At 44.3% G+C, this 16,134-nt stretch overlaps 1 protein-coding gene across 1 annotated transcript in view; it reads left to right on the top strand.

Annotated features, from left to right (window-relative positions):
• The window catches only part of LOC147136711 (unconventional myosin-X-like), a 46,414-nt gene that overhangs the window by 26,219 nt on the left and 4,061 nt on the right, over nt 1-16,134 (top strand). Inside the window, exons 16-31 of the mRNA XM_086050686.1 lie at nt 1,699-2,091; nt 2,941-2,974; nt 4,497-5,228; nt 6,814-6,937; nt 7,824-8,067; nt 8,138-8,233; nt 9,514-9,607; nt 9,867-9,922; nt 10,393-10,535; nt 10,607-10,801; nt 11,143-11,300; nt 11,568-11,691; nt 12,763-13,060; nt 14,172-14,379; nt 14,476-14,612; nt 15,489-15,612. Of these exons, the coding sequence (XP_085906812.1) occupies nt 1,699-2,091; nt 2,941-2,974; nt 4,497-5,228; nt 6,814-6,937; nt 7,824-8,067; nt 8,138-8,233; nt 9,514-9,607; nt 9,867-9,922; nt 10,393-10,535; nt 10,607-10,801; nt 11,143-11,300; nt 11,568-11,691; nt 12,763-13,060; nt 14,172-14,379; nt 14,476-14,612; nt 15,489-15,612 (3,160 nt within the window). The remainder of the gene's footprint in view (nt 1-1,698; nt 2,092-2,940; nt 2,975-4,496; nt 5,229-6,813; nt 6,938-7,823; nt 8,068-8,137; nt 8,234-9,513; nt 9,608-9,866; nt 9,923-10,392; nt 10,536-10,606; nt 10,802-11,142; nt 11,301-11,567; nt 11,692-12,762; nt 13,061-14,171; nt 14,380-14,475; nt 14,613-15,488; nt 15,613-16,134) is intronic.

Raw genomic sequence — 16,134 nt, 5'->3', positions numbered from 1 at the left:
TGCTTCGCCCTCATCGGGAAAGACAACAATGGATTGACAGATGGATGTATGGATAGGGCGAGAGAGAGACAGGCGGACGGATCGGGGGAGCGATAGAGTGCGAGGTAGAGCGGCAGATGGATTGCGAGATTGAGCAATAGAGAGGTAGAAAGTGCGACAGAAACGGATGAAAGAGAGAGAGAGAGAGAGAGGTGAACGGAGTAAAAGCACTAGATGGATAGAGACAGAGCTATAGCTGGAGAGAGAGGTCGAAAGAGAAAGAAAAAGAGCAATGGGATATAGTGATAGAGAAACGGAGATTGGTGGTTAGATAGATGGATAAAGCAAGAGAGAACAATAATGTATAGAGCTAGAGCAATAGAGAGAAACGTTGGGATAGCTATAGATAGAGAGAGAGAGAGAGAGATCAAGAAATGGATAGATGGATGATAGAGCGAGAGAACGACAGATGAATAAAGCTAGAGCAATACATGGTTAGAGACGGTGCCATAGCTAGCTAGCTATCGACACAGATAGAGAGCGATAGAGTGGTCAAGAAACGGAGATTTAAGTAGACGGAGCAATAAATGGATAGAGTGATGGATGATGAATGGATAGATAGTGATAGTAGACCAAGAAATGGATAGGCCGATGTTAGATAATAGAGAGAGAGAACGACAGATGAATAAAGCTAGCTCAATCGATGGGTAGAGAGCAATAGCTAGCTAGCTAGGTAGATAGAGAGGGATAGAGTGATCGAGAAACGGAGCGATAAGTAGATGACTAAAGCTAGAGCAATAGATACACAGATATACCGTGATACAGTGACCAAGATAAAGAAAGATCGTTGACAGAGAGAGCGAGAGAACAAGATGAATAAGGCTTGAACAATCGATGATAGTGATAGATGGATAGGAAGATGGTGATAGAGCTATAAAGAAACATTGATCGATGATAGCGAGAGTGAGCGAACAGGCGGTGAGTAAAGCTAGAGCACTAGACGACAGAAACGGAGCGATAGCTAGCTAGCTAGAGAGTGGCAGGGTGATCAAGAAGAGATAAGTAGATGTTCCAGCGAGAAAACGGTAGATGAATCAATCTAAAGCACTAGATGACAGAAACGGAGCGATAGCTAGCGATAGCTAGCTAGCTAGCTAGAGAGTGGCAGCGTGATCAAGAAGAGATAAGTAGATGTTCGAGCGAGAAAACGGTAGATGAATAAAGCTAGAGCACTAGATGATAGAAACGGAGCGATAGCTAGCTAGAGAGTGGCAGCGTGATCAAGAAGAGATAAGTCGATGTTCGAGCGAGAAAACGATAGATGAATAAAGCTAGAGCACTAGATGATAGAGACAGAGCGATAGCTAGCTAGCTAGCTTGCTAGAGAGCGGCAGAGTGATCAAGAAGAGATAAGTCGATGTTCGAGCGAGAAAACGATAGATGAATAAAGCTAGAGCACTAGATGATAGAAACGGAGCGATAGCTAGCTAGCTAGCTAGCTAGAGAGCGGCAGAGTGATCAAGAAGAGATAAGTCGATGTTCGAGCGAGATAACGGTAGATGACTAAAGCTAGAGCAATAGATGGATAGAGACGGCTGGATGGATGGATGGATGGATGGATTCTGACAGACAGATGGATAGCAAAAATTGATAGAACGAGCAGGACGGATGGAAGGATAGATGAATAGTACTTCATCCAATCTTTGTCCTGCCGTCCAGGAAGCAGTACAAGAGGGCCCTGGCCAGCGCCGTCACCATTCAGAAGAACTACCGCGCTCACTTCTGGAGGCGCAGTTTCCTGCGCTTGCGCTCGGCCTCCGTCGTCCTGCAGAAGCACCACCGCGGCCAGCTGGCCCGATCCCTCTGTCGCCAGCTCAGGGAGGAGGAGGAGGAGGAGAAGGAGCGCAAGCGCCGGGAGGAAGAGGAGAGGAGGCGCTTAGAGGAGGACGAGGAGAGGAAGATGGAGGAGGAGAGGCGAAAGCAGGAGCAGGAGGAGGTGGAGAGACGGAGGCTGCTGGACGAGGAGCTGAAGAGGAGAGCCGAGGAGGAGCTGAGGCTCGTCAAGGCCAAAGAGGAGGAGCAGAAACGGGCCGCAAACGGGGGCGTTAAAAGGTAAGTCGCTCGTTTTGCTTTCCAGATGCGCTCGCAATGGAGAGAGAACATCAACGCGGCGCACGTGAACGCACTTCTTCTACACATCGCGAACATGTTTGAACGCATTGCAAACGTATTAAAACGTATAAAACGGCAAAACAAAAGTGAATCAAACATTTAGACATCAAACTGGTCAACCAAACCAAAGGATTTTGTCTAATAAAAATACACTAGCTCCATGCAAACGTATCCGGCAAAACGCCAGAGATGGGCTACTGGAAATTAGCATCCATGTTTTGGGAAGTATAAACCTTCAACACAAGCAGAGCATACGGCAAAAGGGAATTAAATGTCGTATATTTAGCACCAAAATGTTTTACCAAATCATACAATTTCATATCACAAAGCTCCACTAGCTTAATGCTAACATATCATATGAATCACCATAGACGGGCTAATGGAAATTCATATTGGCGTGACAGTAATTGTAAACCTTGAACACACACCAAAAGAGCATACTCACAGGAATTATGATCACATAATTAACAGTTGATCGCTATCGGAAGAATTTTTAAAGGTCCCAAAGCGATAAGAATAAATAATCAGCTAAGACAATGCGGAATGCTCTCGTTTTTTTTGTTTTTTTTTTCTTAATACATTTGCCAAGGTTTCGGATCCGACTCAAAAAAACAAGTGACTCGAACTTGGAGCCGTGTGCAAAAAAATGTGACCGTGACATCCTTACTCAGACTGACTTCCAAAGCCGGTGTTCTGGCCGTCTGCTTAGCCCACAGCATTATTGACAAATTCCTTTTGAGCATCGGGGAGTTACACATTTGTTTTACATTTCTTTCATGATGTCCTCAGGAACTCGCTGCTGCTGAATGGGGCTTGCCAGAAGGTGAGAACATGAAAACACTCATTCACTCCTGCCCTGGGTGTGTGTGTGTGTGTGTGTTTTTATTTTATTTTATTTTTTAATTAAGTGCAAGTGGGGCAGTTGTCCAACAGATGGTGCTGTGCTGAAAAAAAAACTTGAAACAAATAACTCCAAAACTCCTACACAAAAAAAAAAAAAAAAAGTGAGACTGGGCTGATATTGCTTTTTTCCAAACTGTCTCACGTGATTTATTTGACGCCAACTAAATTCTACCAAGCAGCAAGAAGCCATGCCAGCTTTTTTTACGTGACCTTCTGAGCAATTCTGATGATTGATGTGCTTGCTTTTACTTGCAGAGTTTTATAATGAATCACATGGACCGGTGATTCCCGACCACAGTAAATTATCCAATTCCACCTCATTAGTTTAAGAAGTAATTATTTGCGCCAAATCACGTATTTGTTCTCGCCTTTCCTTGCCGGCGACATATAGTGACTGGCAGAACAATGAAATGCTCTGTCAGCACCAACGCACGTCGTCATTATTTCAGTACTTTTCGTGACGATTTTGTTTGGTGTTGTGCCGTGGTTTTTTTTTTTTTTTTTTTTTCACGTGTAAAAAAATATGTGCTTTGGCGCAATAACGGTTGGGAAACACTGACACAGAACATGAGTCATCTGTGCAGTTCAGTGCTTCATAAGAAGGCAAATTGGAATTTAAAAAGCATATGTGGGAGTGATCTTGGCATGTAGCGTACTCAATGCCCCTTTTCCACTTTCTACTTACTGCGTACCACTCATGGTATGCGCGTATCCCTGAGAAACAGTCAGACCATAATAAAAGCATGCAGAAATAAAATCACTTTCAACAGTCACAGTTGCACTCAATGAACAAGCACAAAAATAGTTTTAGGTGGGAAAGCTAAATACAATACGTGCCTGTGGGGCTTAAAAAAATAAAATTGTGGCGAAAGCGTTATTGTGCTGTTGTGCTTTTATTTTGAAGGCCTGACTTTAGACAGGATGTTACGCCAATGTTGCCTTAACTTGCCTGAATTTCGGCCTTGCGTTGCTTGCATTGAGGATTACGTCTGTTGAAGCCTTTTTACTTCGATTGGATTTTCAGCTCCCGATTTTCGATTCCATTCGATTTTTCAAAAAAATTGCCACCATGCTTGTCTCTGTGCACTAGTGTGGTTCTGCAGCCATCCGCAAACGCAGTACGCGATGGTGTTTGGCTCAAAAAGCGTTATTTGATCCACACGTTCAAAATGTATCCATCATCTCGATTTTCGATTAATCGGGGCGAGTCGATTTTGAATCGATTTTCGATTGATGGTTACATCCCTACTTTTTACACGATACGACACTTTTCTAATATTCTGGTGTGTCTAGAACGGGTTAATCAATAATGCCTCTGGATTTGGCACCTTTGGGTTTTAGTCAAACCTTCTGGAACGGCTTGCTCCCGAAAACCAAAGTCCCGCTGTTCCGAAACGTAAAGCTCACCAATGTTGCCGGCGCCTATGACGATCTTCCCTCAGACGGCGCCGTACAACCACACCACCGACGAGGAGAGCCGTCAGATGGAGGAGATCCTGCGGCTGGAGCGAGAAATCGAACGCCTGCAGAGGCAGCAGGAGGACGGCGTGTCGCTTCTGGGCGAGATCTCCCGCGAGGACCTGCGGCAGATGCGAGAGGCCGAGATCTATCGACTGGAGAAGGAGGCCTCCCGCGTGGCCACCGAGTTCCTGGAGCTTTTGGACTTCGGCGCGTTGGAGCCCTCGCTGTCCAGCGAGGAGAACCTCCACGACCCGGCCGAATCCACCGCTCCTCTGGCCGAGGAGGAGGTGGACGAGGGTTTCCACGCCGAGGACGAGTGCGTTCCTCTGCCCGATTTGCCCGCGCCGGCTCCCGTTCCCCTGGACGAGGACGTGTTCCAAAGTCTGCCGTCTCCTCCGTTGGCTTTTTCGGAAGGACTCTTGGTCAGCCTTCCCTCCACTTCCCCTTCCAACCAACTCAATCGCATCCCAGACTCCCAAATTCCTCCCGCCGTGAACACCGACGACCAGCGTTCGCGCTTGCCCGCGAGCCAGGAGGCGCCCGGCTCCCACCCGCCCGACGCGGAGTCGGACTACGACCAGGAGGAGTTCGAAGAGGCTCGCGGGAGCTCGGGTGCGAGCATCAACGACGGCCACGCCACGGATGAGGAGGTGCTGCGCAAATCGTCCTGCACCCACAACAGCCTGGACTCCTACAAAGGCAGCTCGGACTCGGTGAGAGCAAGGCGGCGAATTGCCGCGAATATGCCATCTTTCACATCTGGTGTTGGTGTTGTGGGGAGCTGATGTCGTTTATGCTCTGCTAAAAAAAAAAAAAAAATAACAATACTGTAATTCTGTTTCTCTGTGAGGCCTGCTACCAAATAGCCTGGGCCAGTAGGCATATATTCTTTATCCTCTGTGAAAACAACTAAAATGACAGCATCTTACTGAGCCGCTTAGTTGCGTCCACTGACTGTACTGCAGTGTACTGCCCCCTGGTGGCCAAGGAGCGCACGCTGCAGAATGAGCATTTCATGGCCTTTCCATTCATTTCACGGAGTAAAGAGGATTTAAGATGCGCGCGTTTTGAGTTGCGCCACTGCAGTTAGTAGTTAGTTACGCAGCAAATTCTTAGGGCGCAACAAACTAAATTCTGACGTCTGACATCGACGACTTAGGTCAACTGCGTGGAAGTGATTGTTGGTGCGTCGCGCCTTGCCCCGCGATTGTTAGCCAACCAAGTCAAATTTATTGATCAGCCAGAAATTTGCAACAGGAATGATCTCAAGGCACTTCACACAATGAAGAAGGCAAGAACCGCACTCATCATACATTCGATAGAAGCAACCGAAGCCCACATGAGCAAATAACTTGGCAAGGAAAAACAGAACAGGACCCAGGCTCTGCGGGGCGACCGTCTGTCTCAGGCGATCCGGTTGAGATGGAGGGACAGAGTCGGGGGGGCGGAGTTAAATACAGACAACAGGATAGAAGGGGTTGAACAATAGGCGCAACAACCACAATGATGATAATGAAGATAAGAAAAATTGAGTGTGGTACACTTTAATTCATCAATTTGCTTTTTTTTTGGGGGGGGGGGCCTATTCCTCTGTTATTCACCATTTTTGTGCTCAGGTCAAAGCCTGGTGTCACATATAACATGAGAATATTGCGTCGCCGCCATCTTGTGACATTCTGGTGCCAAGGGACTATGTTGACGTTAACCCTTCCATGCAAAGCGGTCACAACAGTGGACAGCTATTTAAAAGTTGCTTTCGCCTATATTAATTAAACTAAAAACTTACTTATATTTTAAATAATAACATTGAATCATAATTAACGCGTGAAAGGGTTACCAATATTTTTTTTTAAATTTCGATTCATTAATATAGGCGAAAGCAACTTTTAAATGGCTGTCCAGTGTAGTGACCAACTATGCATGAAAGGGTTGAAGTAGAAGCTTCATTTAGACAGGCCACAGCCCTGTCTAAGGGCTACAAAGTAGTACTAAGAGCAACATCTACACTAGGGCAACGACAGTAAGCGAATGTAGTCCAATGTGCTTAGCTTTCGTATTGACTGTGGAAAATGGTGCGAGTCAGTTGCTGCTACACACCTTAACTTTCTCTGATGCTGTCAAATCAAAACGCCTCAAAAGGGAGGAGGGCTTTTTGCGCCGCGCAAGAGTGGGAAAAACAAGTTATTTTTGGCACGGGGCTCGCAGGTGCACAGATCTATTCACGGAACCGTCTTGTGCGCGACGGCAACAAGTCGAAAGGCGCCCAAGGGCTGAAGCGTCTGTCGTCTTTTCTTTCAGTTCAACGACAGCGACGAGGACAACGACGGCTACGTGGACACGGACGAGGAGGTTTCCAACGGCAGGCTGCATCTACTGAATGGCGCCGGGCCTCCCTACTTCCACGGCTACCTCTACATGAAGAGTTAGTAGCGGGATCTAATCCTCTTTTTTTTTTTTTTTTTTTTTTTGCGCACCGAAACACAACGGCTCGATAGCCTTTGAGTAAAAGACGTACTACCCTGTGTGTTCAAAGTACCACCTAAAAAAGTACTTTCACCTAAATTATTGTTTATAAAAAAACATTCAATCCGCAAAGTTATTCACCACAAGAAAAAGTCAAAAGGAGAAGAGTTTTCAACTGCAATATGGTTACCGGATAAGCTAACGGTTAGCCGAGCTTTTTGGATTTCTTCTTTTTTGTCATTTCCGTCAGTCTGCATGCCCTTTGGTAACTCTGCTGCCTCACATAGGTCAGTCTCGGTACTACAACAGATTTCGCTAACATTTCTATTAGAGATAGACGGATATGTTTTTTTTTCAGGACCGATACCGATTGTTAGTAGTCAAGGAGGCCGATAACCGATATTTTGGAGCCGATATTCATTTTCACTAAAAAGGAAAATATTGGCGTCAAAATCAAAAAATAAAACTCTGAACTTTGTTTAATCGTCTTTGAGCATATGTTTATTGAACAAGTGTTGATTTTTATTTTTTATTTTTTTTTTTTAATGATTATAAATGTTTGCCAGTGTGACCATCTTTCAAATTCTCCCCAAAAAACATATTGTATTGTATTGATTTCAAATAAAAACAAAAGGTGGAAAGTGTTCCCAGGGTTAGTAGAATCTCTTATAAAGTTCGCTGAAAATTCAAATAAATACTTCCTTCAAGTGAACAGTTTTAAATTGATTTATTATTATTTTTAAAAACGGCCGATACCCGATATTCATCAATATACCGAATATCGGCGCCGATAATCGGCCCGGCCGATAATCGGTCCATCCCTGATTTCCATCTTCCCTTTCCAGGCGGCCTCATGATCCCGTGGCGTCGCCGCTGGTGCGTGCTAAAAGACGAAACCTTCATGTGGTTCCGGGCCAAGCAGGACTCGGTCAAGTCGGGCTGGCTTTACAAGAAAGGTGGCGGGATGTCCACGTTGTCGCGCCGGAACTGGAAAATGCGCTGGTTCGTCCTACGGGACTCCAAGCTCATGTACTTTGAAAACGACAGCGAGGACAAGCTCAAAGGGACCATTGACGTGCGCACGGCGAAGTAAGTCTTCCGTGACGCTATTTTTAGCTTGCAGAACTTGGATGGTTGTTTCACTATGGTTCCCTTACAGGGAGATAGTGGACAATCATGAGAAGGAAAATGCACTCAACATTGTCACTGAGGAGAGGACTTATCACATCTATGCAGAATCTCCAGAAGACGCCAGGTACCTGCCCGGTACACGACAAACGCTGACAAATTACATTCGAGGTCCAGTTTCCGATTTAATGCCGAGACTGTGAACGCCCGTTTCTCTTTCCAGACTCACCCATGATGGGTGAAAGTCTTAAGTATAGACGGACCATATACATGTTCATTGTATAACCTCTTGCACATGTTTCAAACAGGTTTTAAGATATTAAAACACATAAACTTTTCAGAACACACTTTTTCTCACTCTCTCATTTGCACAGTTCTGCAAATAAGAGGCAAAGCATGCCTCAAGGTGTTTGTCATTCCCAGTTTGATTTTTCTGTAAAACTGACTCATAAAATAATGAAATGGCTGTAAAGATGTGGAAGGGCCAGAAACAGAAAGGTTGAAAAACGTAACAAACCCATTTTGACAAAGGAAGGAGTAAAAAGTAGAGATATCGGCATGACCGATTTATCGGCTGACCGATATAACCGGCCGGTATTTGCTATTTGAAAATAAATAAAATCGTTTTTTTTTTGCCAATTGTTTTTTTTTAAACACAACACATTAACACATTACAACATAAGACAATGATAATGAAGATAATGACATTCAAGCATCCCCTCACCCAAAATCGGCCCAAAAAAATCGGATTTTTGCCGATTTTGTCACTGTGCTATGGGCCAAAGAATTGTAAAACAGTGAAATCTTCTGCCTGTAATTTATCCCATTAAAAAAAAGTCATGTATTCATAATCATTAACACATTACAACATAAGACAATGATAATGACATCCCCTCACCCAAAATCGGCCCAAAAAAATCGGATTTTTGCCGATTTTGTCACTGTGCTATGGGCCAAAGAATTGTAAAACAGTGAAATCTTCTGCCTGTAATTTATCCCATTAAAAAAAAAAGTCATGTATTCATAATCAATTCATAATTATTGTTTAATTAATTTGCCGATTAATCGGTTATCAGAATGTTATTCCACCAAATACGGCAATCAGCGTCGGCGTAAACAAATCCATATCAGGGCCCGAGTAGTAAAAGTAAAAAAAGACAAATAAATGCCCCAGGTTAAGTGCAGATAATGGAAAAATTGCAGAAAAGTCGCAAAATATTTGTACTTCATTCCTTCCCACCGCTGCAGTATAAATGCAGTCTTTTCCTCCTGGTTCAAGTAATGTATGGAAATAAAGTTCCCCCTTGTGGTTGCAATGGAACGTCATGGTATCTCATTTTCCAATTAACTGTACTCATGTTTCTCCCCTCTTGTTTACTTTCCTGACCTCCCCGCGGTCCCGTCCAGTGGTTGGTTCAGCGTGCTGAGTCGGGTCCACAGCGCCAGTCCGGAGCAGCTCATGGAGATGCACCACGAACAGGCCAACCCAAAGAATGCTGTGGTTAGTGGGCTTCTAAGCCGCCACCTTCACCACTCCCTCCCCAGACTGGGCCCCAACTTCAGCCCGACTTCTGACCAATAATAAACAAGCACGGATCAAATAAGATTTCTTTACGTTCACTCGCATTGCAGTTAAGCCTTTATTGGACTTGGCACTTCTTGCGATGAATCTTGAATGCATTCGTGAAGTCAACATTATTCTGTTGACATGCGTGATCATTCGTTACGAAGCAAAGTTGTGTTTCTTCTTGTCTGTCCAGGGCACGCTAGATGTGGGCTTGATTGATTCGGTTTGCGCGTCAGACAACCCTGACAGGTGAGCATCGTCCGCAAATTGTCATCTGAGAGAAGACATTTATTCGGGGAAGGCGTTTGCTTTTGAATTTGAACAACACATTTGGGGATATTTTTCTTTTCCACACATATATTGATAACTGAAATAAAAGTAAATATAATATCGTCGCTGTCCTGTAAAAAATACTGATGTCCAATTTTTGGGGGGAACATTTTGTTCATGTTAATGCCATGTCTGTAACGCGGAAACACGATTCACGTAAAAAATAAGAAAATTGAAAAAAATCGACAAGAGTTTTTCACAGGACAGTGACGATATATAATATTGTATTATCATTTATGTTTCTCCATTTCCCCCCCCCCCGGATGCATTTCAACGGATGTCAGTTATAAATGGATTTTCCTGGGGGGGGGCACTGCACAAGAAAACGGAGTAACTGATCACTGCATATCATAAATGAACATTTTGTCGTTGTTGTTTTTTTTTTTCAGACCAAACTCATTTGTGATCATCACCGCCAACCGGGTGATCCACTGCAACACGGACACCCCGGAGGAGATGCACCACTGGATCGGCCTGCTGCAGAAATCCAAGGGCGACTCCAGGGGGGATGGGCAGGAGTTTATAGTCAGAGGTGAGACACAGTATATATCAACAACAATAAATAACATGTAAATAATGTCATGGTCCGTCCCCCCCGCGTAGGCTGGCTGCATAAAGAGATGAAATCGGGGGTGAAAAGCACTTCTCTAAAGCTGAAGAAGCGTTGGTTCGTCCTCACCACCAACTCCTTGGACTACTACAAGTCATCCGAGCGGAGTGCCTCGAAATTGGGAACGCTGGTCCTCAATAGCCTGTGTTCTGTGGTCCAGCCGGACGAAAAGGTCTTCAAGGAGACTGGTTAGTCAAATAAAAAATAAAATCAAAAGCTTTGCACATGAACGTACTTCAACGTTTAAAAGCAAACTGCCCATTCACTGCCATTGACGAATTTATTCGTCTTTTCACAGTCCAGCCATTCAATTCCTGGAAATCATTGTTTTCAATGTTTTTTCAAACCTTAGGGTAAAAGCGGGTCTGAAAATGTCTGGCGGTAAATCAGTTAAAGATTAAATGCAAATTTATTGCAGCAAAAAACTTAAATACAACTGAACTGTTGTTAGGTACCAATTATTTTATGTAGCGGTCTTTGAAAATCCCTCTGCTTATTCAACTGTGAAACGCCTCGTCTCCGATGGCAGGTTACTGGAACATCATCATCCACGGACGCAAACACTCTTACCGCCTGTACACCAAAATGCTCAACGAAGCCATGCGGTGGACGAATGCCATACAGGGAGCCATCGACAGCAAAGTCCCCATCGAAACGCCGACACAGCAGCTCATTCGGGACATCAAGGTAAAGTCGTTGCGCCGCGGCTGCCCCCGGCTACACGAATGCAGCGCAAGTTGCACAACCTTAACACGCTCGAAACCACTTTTTTCAGTCACGCAAGTCTCTGGCAGGGACACAGTGTGTAGTAAAGTGAGGTACTCACGATGCGTGTTGTGAGAACACAATTGTTTGCCTCTGTCCTTTTTACTGGGTGCGCTGCCGTGACGTGACGCCCGTGCGCCGTTCTGCGTTGCCGGAAAAACACCCAGCCGCTGTCTTCCTGTTTGTTAGGAGAGCAGCTTGAATGTGGAGGCGGTGGAGCAGACGTACTGGAGGAACCCCATCCTGAGATACACCCAGCATCCTTTGCACTCCCCACTGCTACCTTTGCCTTACGGAGATGTCAGCATCCACTGTGAGTTGCTGACATTGTGACGCGGCACTTTTGTGGATACGTGGCAACGAGCAGGGATGTAACGATGAATCGAAAAGCGATGTGAAATCGATTCGCCCCGATTAATCGATTCGATTAATCGAAAATCGAGTTGCGTAAATTCGTCTGGAGAATGATGTCGTGAAAACGTTTTTGTCATTCCAGATGCATAGCACATTTTGAATGTGTAGATGAAATTATGCTTTATGCGCCCAAATAATCACGGCGTATTGCGTTTGCGGATGGCTGCAGAACCACACTAGTGCACAGAGACAAGCATGGTAGCAATTTTTTGAAAATCGAATCGAAAATCGGGAACTATTTTTTTTAGATAAACACAAGCAATAAATTAATTTGACTTTGACTTGCAGTCTTTTAAGCGTTCACTAGGACAACTACACAAAATTCGACCAAACAAGTGTGGCGTAAAGTCAGATCACAACAATAATGAAAACAAATTTTCACTGGACTTTTCATGGTTCATGAAACAATAATAAACTTATCTTGACACCATACAAATTAATGTTAAAAATTCTACCGCCTGACCAAAATGCTGGTGGAGTTTTTTCTTGGTTTTTTTCGGGGTTTTTTTCCCCCAATTTTTGCTACGTTAATTTGAATTTGATTAATTGTTCGGTCCAACTACTTTTTAGGAAATGCTAAAAAGCCTTTAACACTTGACAAAGGCAAATGACATCTTACCAATCTATTTTCCAAAGGTCTTAGAGCCACGAATGATGCAAGAAATAAAACGCTGAGCGCTTCCTTCTGCATCAAAGCATTACAGCTGTCCATTTTTCACAAAAGAGACTCACTCAAATGTATCCAACCAAACTATTTCCACTCGTTATTGACTTAAAAGAAAACAAAAAAAAAAAACACCCAAACTTTGAATCTTGAGGCAACACAACGCCGCGTGCCTCCCGCAGAGAAACACTTGGCAGATGATTTGCTCTCAAGCTATTTTCAACACTTTAAATGAGCTGAATCATTTGTGAAAATAACCTGCGACGGACCGATATCTATTTGTGAAAATTCCCAATCTCCTTCCAGTGCAAAAGGAGAAGGGTTACACCAGCCTGCAAGACGAAGCCGTGAAGATCTTCAACTCGCTGCAAGAGATGGAGGCGGTTTCCGACCCCGTGCCCATCATCCAGGGCATCCTGCAGACGTGCCAGGACTTGAGGTCGCTCAGAGACGAGGTCTACTGTCAGCTGATCAAGCAGACCAATCACGTGCCGCACCCCAACAGCCCCTCCAACCGCGCCCACTGGCACCTCCTCACCTGCATGAGCTGCACCTTCCTGCCCAGCCGCGGCATCCTGCGCTACCTCAAGTTTCACCTCAAACGGTGAGAAAGGCGCTTGGCCAGATAAAGTCCACCAAAGCCGGAGGTGGCACGTAAACAAGTGCAAGTATTTCATGACCGTATCGAAGTAGACTCTTAAGTGAGTCTTCATTTTTGCGTACGTGCCAGAAACCGCCTATGCTCGATTGTTTGAGATCCGGGCGAACAAAAAAAAAAAAAAAAAAACAGGGACAGCAGCAACGTGGAGGAATGTGAACGAAAGGGAATCAACGCCAGTGACGCAACTGATTGGAATCGGCAAAATAGATCTCATTATTATCGCGTTATTTGAGGATAAAATAATGTCAGTGCTCGATATATCCGGGACATACAAATGAATGGAAATGCAGTTTCTCTTTTAGCATGTAACACTATAATTTTTTTTAAAAAATCATATAAACTAAAATGCAGAATTATTTACAGTGGTTATAAAAGGTCTCCACATGTCTGTTCAAATGCCCTTTTTTTTTTTTTTTTAGATGAAGACAACTTTCTCCATTCTTTTTGGTTTTTCAATTTTACCTAACACATTCAAATTCATCTTAAGGTTGAAGTCAACACAAACATTTTTTTTCAAGAATATGTTCTATGCAAGCCCACTAGTTGAAAGAGGGCATTCTGATCAATATTGCGTTTGTGGAATAAGAGTTAATGCACTCGTTTTTAGCCATCTCCGGGGGCGGCCATTTTGTCACTTCTGTCGCCTGAAAATGACATCACAGCTGCTCACAACGACCAATCGCGACTCAGGAAATAGGTCAGCCGTGATTGGTCGTCGTGAGCGGTTGTGATGTCATTTTCAGTCGACAGAAGTGACAAAATGGCCGCCCCCGGAGATGGCTAAAAACAAGTGGATTAACACTTATTCCACAAACGCAATATTTATCAGAATGCCCTCTTTCAAATAGTGGGCTTGCATAGAACATATTATTGAAAAAAAAAAAAAATGGTTTGCTGACTTATCCCCCCTTTAAGTGGGAGTCAGCACACAGCTGCCACCATTTCAAGTACTTCTGATGAACCCCAAATAAAGTTCAAATGTTCTCTCATGCAGTTTTGATTTTTTTTCTTTTCCTTTTAAACACAAGCGTCCTTCTTGTGTGTGTGATTGTAGGATAAAGGAGCTGTTCCCGGGGACCGAGATCGAAATGTTTGCGCATTTCATCAGCGAGTCTCTGAAGAAGACCAAGACCAGAGAATTTGTTCCCTCCCAAGAGGAAATCATCGCATTGCTCACAAGACAGGAAATGACCACCACGGTCTACTGTCACGGGGGAGGCTCCTGCAAGATCTCCATTAACTCGCACACCACTGCCGGAGAGGTATGGATGCATTTTTTCACGTTTCACATGGAAGACTTCCAATGTTTGACATGGCTTGTTTTTTTTTATTTTTATTTTTTTTTTTTTTTGCGTAAGGTGGTGGAGAAGCTGATCAGAGGTCTGGCAATGGAGGACAGCAGGAACATGTTTGCTCTCTTTGAGCACAACAGCACTATTGACAGAGCTGTGGAAAGCAGGGTCCTGGTGGTGGACGTGCTGGCTAAATTCGAAAGGTGAAATGTCCGCATCTAAGGTTACGGTTATACGATTTGAACTTGATTAATCGGCCTTTACATTTTTGGGCATTAACAACAGTATCTTTGCTGAAATCAATTGGTGGTGGGTTTGGGGCAATTTAATCCAATGCGGTACATGTTGTTGGAATGTGGGAGGGTTCAAATTATCCAAGATTCGAACCTGAACCTCAGAACTATGAGGCCGACGTGCTAAATATGATTCAAGAGGGGAAAATCAATCCAAACATTTTTTTTTCAACAATATGTTCCCAGCAGGCCAACTAGTTGAAACACGGCATTCTGATTAATGTTGCGTTTGTGGAATATGAGTTAAGCAGCAAAATCCACCCATTTTTAGACATCTCAGAGGGCGGCCATTTTGTCACTTCTGCCGACTGAAAATGACATCACAGATGCTCAGGGCTCAGGTAACGACCAATCATGGCTCAGCAACAGAAAACTGGTCGGCCGCGATTGGTCGTTGTGAGCAGCTGTGATGTCATTTTCAGTCGACAGAAGTGACAAAATGGCCGCCCCCAGAGATGGCTAAAAACGTGTGGATTAACTCTTATTCTGCAAACGCAATATTTATCAGAATGCCTTGTTTCAACTAGTGGGCTTGCATAGAACATGTTCTGGAAAAAAAAATGTTTGGGTTCACTTTAAAACTCATTCACTGCCATTGACGAGTCGACTCGCCTTTTCACACTCCAGCCATTCAATCCCAGGAACCTATTTATATTTGTTTCAATTTTTTTCAAACGTTAGGGTAAAAGAGGGTTTGAAAATATCTGGCAGTGACTGAATTAAATGAAGCGAAATGGGACGTTCTATGATGACAACATTTCTTAATTTTTTTCACACTATCACTAGACTGGCTGGCAGTGAAGAATCCGAGAACGAAGGCCATTGGAAGCTCTACTTCAAGCTCTACTGCTTCCTGGATGTGGAGAGCATGCCAAAGGAGGGGGTGGAGTTTGCCTTCATGTTTGAGCAGGTCAGTTTCAGGGGCGTCAAACTCATTTTTCTCACTTGCCAGGTGTGAGGGGAAATTGCCACTTGGGCTCAGGAATAATTCGGAAAACCATTGTCACTCAACACAGTCGGTCGCTTAATCCGCAAATGCAAGTTAAAACTCTCCCACGCAAAGCGAAATCTCATCGGAGATGGGCTGACGCAAAGTGGGAAATTGCGCTGTGGTCTGACGAGTCCACGTTTTGCAAAAATTGGTTTTGGAGATGATGGATATTGTGTCCTGTGGGATTTGGACGGTTATCGGCACAAAGTTGAAAAGCCGGCGAGGTAAATCCGCGTTTCGGAGCAACAATGTGCAGCCACGCAAGCGGCGTCTTTTTCAGGGACGTCCGCGCTTATTTCGACAAGCCGCATTCTGCACACGTTGGGACAGCGTGGCTTCGTTGGAAAAGAATGTAGGTACTCGCATTCCCGATCAGACCCATCTCCCCATTAAAAACCGCGTTGCGCAATATGATAAGCAAAATGTGAGAAAGACAGAGAC

Source organism: Filicampus tigris, chromosome 14, assembly GCF_054856515.1.
Source record: "Filicampus tigris isolate MCC_2025a chromosome 14, RoL_Ftig_1.0, whole genome shotgun sequence".
Taxonomy (NCBI): Eukaryota; Metazoa; Chordata; class Actinopteri; order Syngnathiformes; family Syngnathidae; genus Filicampus; species Filicampus tigris.
This window is presented reverse-complemented; position numbering and strand designations above follow the sequence as displayed.